General features: G+C 43.9%; 1 protein-coding gene across 1 annotated transcript; it reads right to left on the bottom strand.

Annotated features, from left to right (window-relative positions):
- Positions 1-674: 674 nt before the first annotated feature.
- Positions 675-9185, bottom strand: LOC138896317 (uncharacterized). The gene is made up of 5 exons (XM_070181116.1): positions 8847-9185; positions 6817-7194; positions 6238-6744; positions 5325-5820; positions 675-802 (listed from the first exon to the last, which is right to left on the bottom strand). Exons 1-5 carry the CDS (start codon positions 9183-9185, stop codon positions 675-677), a joined length of 1848 nt encoding a protein of 615 aa, XP_070037217.1.
- Between the last annotated feature and the right edge of the window lie 926 nt (positions 9186-10111).

The raw sequence follows: 10111 nt of genomic DNA on the forward strand, positions 1-10111 counted from the left end.
AAATACGAATCCATAGTAGGGACGCTATGAATGATTTTGTATAATAGTCTATATATTTATATAGCTTAAAAATGACGTCAAATATTACACTTCTAACTAAATTATACTTGTCTTTTCCGTCTGGCTTATTTTATTGATGTCTGAAGTGAAACATAAAGCAAGAGGAAGTATATCATTGCTACTTTATTCCAAAGCAGAAGAATTAAAAAAATGGAGTTTGTAATTAAAATCATTTGTTTAGTATGCAATAATATTATGCTTTTATCAAACACTGCACCAAATGGAAGTTGACAGAAAAGCAAAACTTCCTAACGTTCGTAGCTTTTAATTCTGTAATTACTACTAAATTTTAAAAGAAGAATTACAAATATCATAGAGAAGTATAGATTGGCGTAGAATTAGGTTTATGCACTCGGGACCTTTAATACAATAAAGTGAAAGTTGAGTAAAGATTCAAAAAAACATCCCTTCTTTCCCATATATAAGCTAAAGGAATAACCAACTACTGAATTTCAATTACTATCTCTAACAACGCCACCTAATCCTGGGACGGAGGGAGAGTGTTATTTACAAGTTCGGACGAACCCAATAACTTTTAGTTTTTTACTTAAATTTTATATTTATATTAAAAATATTCATTAAAATATATATATACTTAATTACAAATCCAGTAACTAATGAGCCATAAATTCAATAGCAAATTCAGAAGTCACTTTAAATCCTACTTCCACCTCTAACAATCTTACTTGTGTTTGAGGCACCATGTACATGAAGTTAATCCTCACCTCATCAAGGGCGTAAACTAGTTTGAAAAAAGAGGAATTTTCAAAAAGCACTATACTTTAGAATTTAATTATTATATGTTACTATAATTTGCCTAATTATAATTTATAGCTATTGTTCAATTGTCACCGGCTTAAATTACTTGTACTCGAACGCACAACAAATACAACGCATAACGAATGCAACCAACATCAAACTATATTCATTCGCGCAACAAGTACAACCAAGAAGAAATAGAAAATACAAAAAAAAAAAATACTCTGATTAAGAGTCGAACTCAAAACCTCCACGTACTTAACGGGTGACCTAACTAACTGAATTACTATTACTATATCTTCTTTCGGTTAAAAATAATTAATCTCTTATTTGAGTTCAAAATAATTGATCATTATTTCAGAATATGCTATAAAATTCAAATATGCTATGAATGGTAATTGTACGTCTATTGTGTGACAAGTTGGGACTGAAACGTGACAGGTTAAAGCTCGACCCCGTATTATATCGAACCAAGGCGCGAAGTTAAATCATCGAGCTCGTGACTTCGGAACCAAACAAGATCGAGGAAACTTTATCGGGACAAATAACAGAAGGCCAAAATATTCGCAATCAGTTAGATATCACGGAGGAAATCTCGGCACATATCAAGGAGAGGCCGATTAATTAGCAAATTATGAGATATTTTTACCTTTTATAGAATTATATCAAGAGTAGGACTCCCCTACTATATAAAGGGGGGTCTGATCATTTGTAACACACATCAAGAAACGCATCCAAAAGCAATACATTGTGCTTCTAGTTCTTATTATCTTGACATTCTATTCCGACATCGATTGAGGCACTTCTTGACTCGAGGGTGACCAACCTTCAAGGCTAAGGCTGTTCAATTTGTGTGGTTTGCATTTATTTTCTTATCATTAATTTCAACATTGATCTGTTCTTTTAATTTGTATCAAGTTATATCATGTATCTTTAAAATCGCGTATAAATTTAATTGTTATCCGATTTTAGGGTAAATAGTTTAGCGCCCACCGTGGGGCTAAGGATAATAGTGATTACTTGATACAAATCTCCATAACACACACTGATTTACGCTTGCTCTTTGAAGTGTCTTTGATTCCAGGCTAAAATACAAAATGTCAAATTCTCAATTAGCATATCTGCACATAGACAGCGAGTCCGGTCACCAAGATGAAAATAACAACGTAGCACCCGGTAACGAGATACCACCTGCTGATCCCGCTGGAATTCCGATCGTAGATCTAATTGATGCTAATTCACATGTGGCTATCGATGCAAACTTGCCTACTGACCTCGAAAATAGCATTCGTGGTGGAGCCGGATCGGCGACTCGAAACACACAAAACGTTGAAGAGGACGGGATCAATCTACGAGTGATCTTCAAAATGTTGTAGGCAAAACAGGTGACAATAGCTCAGTTACAAAACCAATATCGTGCACCGAGCAGGGTTAAGCCCGATCCTGCCCGGGAAGTCGCCCGCAGGGATCAACAGGTCATAGAAAGGTCAAACAAAAACGAATCAGGGCTAACCCCGAGATTATAAAGAAGCTCGAGGAATTGACGAAACGAATAGAATCAGGGGAGAAGAAGATCAAGGCCAACAAAAAAAAGGTGAAAACCTACAATTCCAGGGTAGATCAAATACCAGGAGCACCGCCGATATTGAAAGTCCTGGATTCCAAGAAGATCGTACAAAAACCTTTTCCCCCGAGCGCGGCTCCCAAGCTAATCCCCAAGAAGTTTTGCATGCCTGAGATTCCTAAGTGTCACAATCCAATTTTATTATAGGCCGTGATGGTGCCCAACACCGTTGTTAGGCAAGCCAACACTGATAAACCTAGTGGTTTCCACTTTTAATATGTTTGCAAAGTAATAGTGTTTCCGCATTTATAAAGGATTTAGAAATTTACTACTGTAAGGTAATTAAACAAAAGCAATTGAGTGCAAATCGAAGTCACAATAATAATTCAAAAATCATAAGTCTACTAGTGTGTGCCAAGACCTGGTGTCATAAGTGTGTGGGCTACTAGCAGAATATACAAAAGAATACTAGTCTATTGTCTCAAGAAAACAACAACAACAACAACAACAACAACAACAACAACAACAACAACAATAACAACAACAACAACAACAGCAACAACCCAGTATAATCCCACTAGTGGGGTCTGGGGAGGGTAGTGTGTACGCAAACCTTACCCCTACCCTATGGTAGAGAGACTGTTTCCGATAGACCTTCGGCATCCTTCCCTCCAAGAATTCCCCACCTTGCTCTTGGGGTGACTCGAACTCACAGCCTCTTGGTTAGAAGTGGAGGTTGCCTACCACTAGAGAGAGACTCTGGCTACTGCTGAACGGCATGGAAGGGCAGCTCACCATGTAGTCTCGAGCTAGAAGTCAAACGTGCGCGCTAGACTGTTAACCAGATGCACCTGCCTCAGATCATGCACATCAAGTGCAGAAGTGTAGCGTGAGTACATAAACAATGTGTACCCAGTAAGTATCCAGTCTAACCTCGAAGAAGTAGTGACGAGGGATCGACTTCGACACTTACTAAGGGCCAACAGAAAAGAAAAACATAATAATGTGAAGTTATAATAAAGCAGGTAATATACAATAAGGATAGCGCTCAAAACAAGAAGTAAGCAAGCAAATCCTATTTTCAAGTAAGAATCAACCATTTCTCTCATCTATTCCTTTCACCTTTCAAGTCCGTGAAACATTATTAAATATAACAAGGGATTTAGGTATCACTACGCACGAGTTATGCCGAGGACGTACGTCCCGATCCAAATATACATAATAATATATTATGCACTGCCGAGGGTCGAACGGCCCAAACCATATAATATATCAACAAATCCTGCCGAGGCGAACGGTCCGCTCCCATGAGAGTAATGAAAGTTTACCCCGCTCGCGGAATATATTTGCGAAGCGGTTGAACATATAATTTCTCAACTTATCGTAGTATTTGTCAATTCCTTTCTAAAAATAAGAAATTCAACTTGGGGCTTTAAATATTGAGACCTTCAACTTCCACTTTAATCGAACAACTAGTAAGCATAAACAAGCAACGGTATCAATAAAGCACGGTGTAAGCCTAAATCTACCCGGACATAAGCATGACTAGTAGCTACGCACGGACTCTCGTCACATCGTGCGTACGTATCCCCCACAAATAAAAGTACATCTTTATTAAGTTCACCTATGGGGTTAATTCCCTCTTACAAGGTTAGAAAAGAGACTTACCTCGTCTCAAAGTCTACTTCCCGGTTCCAGAATGCGCTCACTCCCTCAAGTCAGTGCCGAATCAATCCAAACTCACAAGGCTAGGTCGAAATCCCCTCCTTAAATGCTCTCTAATCGCCAAAGGGTGAAACAAATGGCCCCAAAAATACCTAAGTCCTGATTTTAAACTTACTGCCCAGCTGCCCTCCTTCATCGCAAACGCAAAGGAAAATGGTTCTAGCCCCTGAGACGACTCATCGCGAACGCGACCAACTCTACGTAAACGCGGAGGCTGACTTGGCCTACCCTTCGCGTACGCGAGGGTTTCTCCGCGAACGTGAAGAACAATTAGCGGCCCAAGAACAGCCCAGGGTACTCTACGCGAACGCGAGTCGCCTCACGCGAATGCGAAGGTCACAGGTCCCAGACCTTCACGAACGCGGACTAGCTATCGCGAACGCGTAGCAAAAAATTTCCCATCCCCCAGTTCCTTCTACGCGAACGCGAGAGTCCTTTCGCGTTCGCGAAGAAGGAAACTAGAATTGGAATTTTCTGGTTTTTCACACTTAACTCCGAGGGGTCCGAAACTCACCCGAGCCCCTCGGGACCCCATCCAAAGGCACCAACAAGTCTGAAAACCTGATACGGACTTGCTCGAACTCTTGAAATGCAAAAATCAATAACGGAACTAAGAATCGCACCCCAAAACCAATTAAATCAAACTTAAGAGCTTCAAATTCTTCAATTTACTTCCAACTCACCGAAACATACTAAAACTACTCGGAATGACACCAAATTTTACGTGCAAGTCTTAAATGATATTACAGAACTATTCCCAATCTCGGAATTCTGTTTGGACCTCGATATCACCAAAACCCGCTCCAAACCAAATTTAAAGAACATTTTAAAACCTTCAAGAACCAACTTCCACTATTAGGCGCCGAAACGCTCCCGGGTCATCCAAAACCTGATCTAAATATATGCCCAAGTCCGAAATCATCAAACAAACCTTTTGGAACCGCCAAATCCTGATTCTGAGGTCGTTTACTCAAAATGTTGACCGAAGTGAAACTTGGCCTTTTAAGCCAACCTTAAGGAACCAAGTGTTCCGATTTCAACCCGAACCCTTCCAAATACCGAATTAACCACCCCCGCAAGTCATAAATAAGTAAAAGCATTTACAAGAAGTCTTATTTAGGGGAATGAGGTTCTAGAAAGCAAAACGACCAGTCAGGTCATTACATTCTCCACCTCTTAAACAAACGTTCGTCCTCGAACGTATTTAGAATCGTACCTGAAGTGCTGGATAAATGTGGATATCTGCTCTGCATGTCCTCCTCAGACTCCCAGGTCGCCTCCTCGACTAGTTGGCCCCTCCACTGGACCTTTACCGCGAAAATTCTCTTGGATCTCAACTGGCGATCCTGCCTATCAACTGTGGCAACTGGCTCCTCTTCGTAACCCAGACTCTCATCTAACTGAATCGTGCTGAAGTCTAACACATGCGACAAGTCGGGATGATACCTCTGTAGCATAGACATGTGGAAAACAGGATGAACTCCCGATATATTGGGAGGCAAAGCAAGCTCATAAGCAACCTCCTCGACTCGCCTCAACACCTCAAATGGACCTATAAACCTTGGACTCAACGTGCCCTTCTTCCCAAACCTCATGATCCCTTTCATCGACGAGACTTTCAAGAGAACCTTCTCGCCCACCATAAGTGACACATCACGCGCCTTCTGATCTGCGTAACTCTTTTGTTTGGACTGTGCTGCACGAAGTCGCTCCTGAATCAACTTTACCCTTCCCAAGGCATCCTTCACCAAATCGGTACCATATAACTTAGCCTCGCCGGGCTCAAACTAACCGATAGGAGAACGACATCTCCGACCATATAAAGCCTCAAATGGAGCCATCTCGATGCTAGATTGATAGATGTTGTTGTAAGAAAACTCGGCCAAAGGCAAGAACTGATCCCACTGTCCCCCAAAGTCAATCACACATGCTCTGAGCATGTCTTCCAAGATCAGAACTGTCCGCTGTGACTGCCCGTCGGTCTGTGGATGAAACGTAGTGCTGAGCTCTACACGGGTCCCCAACTCACCCTGTACGACTCTCAAGAAATGCGAAGTAAACTGAGGGTCTCTGTCTGATATGATAGAAATAGGCACACCGTGCAACCGAACTATCTCCTGAATATAAACCTGGGCCAACCTATCTGAAGTATAAGTAGTTGCAACTGGAATGAAGCGTGCTGACTTTGTTAACCTGTCAACAATGACCCAAACTGTATCGAACTTCCGCAAGGTCCATGGCAACCCAACTACGAAGTCCATAGTAATGCACTCCCATTTCCACTCTGGTATAGTTATCTGGTGGAGTAAGCCACCCGACCTCTGGTGCTCATACTTAACCTGCTGGCAATTTAGGCACCTAGCTACATACTTAACTATGTCTTTCTTCATCCGCCGCCACCAATAGTGTTGCCTTAGGTCCCGATGCATCTTTGTAGCACCTGTATGAATAGAATACCGAGAATTGTGCGCCTCATCTAGAATCCTCTCCCTTAAGCCATCGACCTTAGGAACACATAGACGACCCTGGAGGCACAGGACACCATCCTCGCCAATAGAAACCTCCTTGGCACCACCATGTAGTACCGTCTCTCTAAGAACTGCCAAGTGCAGATTATCAAACTGTCGAGCCTTGATCTGCTCCAATAGTGGAGACTGGGCAACAACACATGCAACGACTCAGCTGGACTCTGAAATATCAAACCTCACAAGTCTATTAGCCAAGGACTGAATGTCCGAAGCTAGTGGCCTCTCCTCTGCTGAAATGAATGCCAAGCTACCCATACTCTCTGCCTTTCTGCTCAAGGCATCTGCGACTACATTCGCCTTGACCGGATGATAAATAATAGTGATGTCATAGTCCTGTAGTAACTCAAGCCATCTGCGCTGCCTCAAATTGAGATCCCTTTGCTGGAACAAGTGCTGCAAACTGCAGTGATTAGTGTAAACCTCACAAGGCACCTCATATAGATTATTCCTCCAAATCTTAATAGCATGAACAATCGCGGCCAACTCCAAATCGTGCATAGGATAATTCTTCTCATGGAGCTTCAGCTGACGTGAAGCATATGCAATAATTCGCCCCTCCTGCATCAATACACAATCCAAGACAACATGTGAAGTGTCGCAATACATAGTGTACATCCCCGAACCGGAAGGCAACACTAGAACTGGTGTTGTAGTCAAAGCTGTCTTCAGCTTCTGAAAGCTCGCCTCACAATCATCGGTCACACGGAACGGAGCACCCTTCTGGGTCAATCTAGTCAAAGGTGCTACAATAGATGAGAATCCCTCCACGAACCGGCGATAATACCTGCTAACCCCAAGAAGCTTCTGATCTCAGTCGCCAAAGTGGGACGAGGCCAACTCTGAACTGCCTTAATCTTCTTGGGATCCACTTTAATTCCCTCGCCTGATACAACATGCCCCAAGAATGCCACATAATCTAACCAAAACTCACATTTGGAGAACTTAGCATATAGCTTCTGTTCCCTCAAGGTCTAAATCACCACTCTCAAATGTTGCTCGTGCTCCTCCATGCTACGTGAGTAAATCAAGATGTCATCAATAAAGACAATAACAAAGGAATTGATATGAGGCATGAACACCCTGTTCATCAAATCCATAAATGTTGTTGGAGCATTAGTCAAGCCGAAGGACATCAGTAGAAACTCATAATGGCCATATCTAGTACGGAAGGCAGTCTTCGGAATATCTGAGTCCCGAATCTTCAACTGATGGTACCCTGATCTCAAGTCGATATTGGAGAACACCCTAGCACCCTGCAATTGGTCAAACAAATCATCAATACGCGGCAATAGGTACTTGTTCTTAATGGTGAACTTGTTCAACTGGCGGTAATCAATGCACTTCCTCATAGTCCCATCTTTCTTCTTCACAAATAATAATGGTGCACCCCAAGGTGATACACTAGGTCTGACGAACCCCTTGGCTAGCAACTCCTCAAGTTATTCCTTCAACTCCTTCAATTCCTTCGGAGCCATACGATACGGTAGGATAGATATAGGTCAGGTACCTCGAGCCAAGTCAATACTGAATTCGATATCACGATCTGGTGGCATGCCTGGAAGATCAGAAGGAAACACATCAGAGAACTCCCAGACTACTGGTACTGAATCAATCGCCGGAGACTCTACAGTAGTATCCCGAACATAGGCTAGATAAGCCAAACAACCCTTCTCAACCATATGTCGAGCCTTCATAAAAGAGATAACCTAACTAGATGTATTGACAGACGAACCCTTCCACTCCAATCTAGGAAACTCTGGCATCACTAAGGTAACAGTCATGGCATGGCAATCAAGGATGGAGTGATATGGGGATAGCCAATCCATGCCCAGGATGACCTCAAAGTCGGTCATATCAAGCAACAGAAGATCCTCTCTAGTCTCATACCTACAGAATATGACCACACAGGACCGATAGACCCGATCCACAACAACAGAATTGCCCACAGGAGTGGACACATAAACAGGAGTACCCAAGGACTCACGAGGAATATCCAGAAAATGAGTAAACAGAGATAATACATATGAATAGGTAGACCCTGGATCAAATAATACTGAAGCTTCCCTACCGCAGATAGAAATAATACCTGTGATCATGGCATCTGAGGCCACTGCATCTGGTCTGGCCAGAAAAGCATAAAATCTGGCTGGAGCGCCGCCTGGCTGGCCTCCGCCTGCTTAACCTCCACCTTTAGGATGACCCCTACCTACCTGCCCCCTGCCTCTGGGTGGCCGGACAGCTAGTGCGGCTACTGGAGCTATAATCATAGGTTGCTGACCCTGCTGTACTGCCTTGCCCCGAAGATTGGGGCAATGCCTCTTCATGTGACTAAGATCCCCGCACTCATAACAACCTCTCGGGGCGGTGGACTGTTGCCCTGAAATCTGACCTTGATGGTCTGAATACCCACCGAAAGGACCCTGGATAGCTGGTGGGAGATATGAACTCTCTGGCATGGCACTGAAGTAGGCACTGGAAGAAGCCTGATGACCGGAGTACCCACTGAAAGAACCCTGAATAGCTGGCGGACGGTAAGAACTCTCCAGCATAGCACTGAAATAGGGTCACGTCGAAATACCCCGAGGAGGTGGTGGTGACGGATGTGGGGGCCTACTTAGCTGACCCCTTCCAAAATGACCTATGCCCTCAGTTAGGGCACCTCTGAACTCTCCAGAAAAACGGGACCTTTTGTCCTGCTGCATCTGCTCTCTACCCCTCTGACGGTAACCCTCAATCCTCCGAGCAATCTCCACTACCAACTGATAAGAAGTCCTCATCTCAACCTCTCGGGCCATAGTAGACTAAATACCTGAGTGCAACCCCGCAACAAACCTCTGCACTCGCTCCGCCTCAGTAGAAAGTATCATAAGTGCACGGCGAGACAACTCAGAGAATCTAGCATCATAATCGATCACTGACATCTGACCCTGCTCGAGCCGCTCGAATTGACACCGCAACTCTTCCCTCTGGGAGGTTGGGATATACCTGTCCAAAAATAGGTTGGTGAACTGGTCCCAAGTTATGGGAGAAGAATCTACTAGTCTGCCAAGAAGGTAAGCCCTCCACTACCTACGTGCGCTGCCCTCCAACTGAAAGGTAGTGAAATCCACCCCGTGAGACTCTAATATGCTCATGTTGTGCAGTCTGTCCTTGCACCTATCAATAAAGTCCTGAGTATCCTCATGTCGCTCACCCCAAAAGACCGGAGGGTGAAGCCTAGTCCATATGTCCAAGAGCTTCTGCGGCTCGCCGGCCGCAGCTGGTCTAGGCTCAGGTACAACCGCTGCAACTGGCCGGGGCCCGCCCGTGGGTAGTGTACCTGGGGTATGATATACGGCAGCTGCATGCCTAGATGCCTGAGCAGTAGGGGTCTGCGCTCCCCCTTCCGCCTGAGATGTGGCTGGGTCTACTGGAAATAAAGCAGCCTAGGTCATAGAATTCATGAACCGCAGTATACGGCCCATGACCTCCTGAA

The sequence above is a fragment of the Nicotiana tomentosiformis genome, chromosome 7, assembly GCF_000390325.3.
Source record: "Nicotiana tomentosiformis chromosome 7, ASM39032v3, whole genome shotgun sequence".
NCBI lineage: Eukaryota > Viridiplantae > Streptophyta > Magnoliopsida > Solanales > Solanaceae > Nicotiana > Nicotiana tomentosiformis.

What these genes read in the sequence shown, in the direction of transcription:
- LOC138896317 (XM_070181116.1), bottom strand. Translation starts at nt 9,185, where the DNA reads ATGCTGGAGAGTTCTTACCGTCCGCCAGCTATTCAGGGTTCTTTCAGT. An exon ending in CACCCAGAGGCAGGGGGCAG is followed by an intron (nt 7,195 to 8,846) that starts GTAGGTAGGGGT and finishes GTATTGATGCAG; the next exon opens with GAGGGGCGAATTATTGCATA. An exon ending in ACATTTATCCAGCACTTCAG is followed by an intron (nt 803 to 5,324) that starts GTACGATTCTAA and finishes TTTTCAAACTAG; the next exon opens with TTTACGCCCTTGATGAGGTG.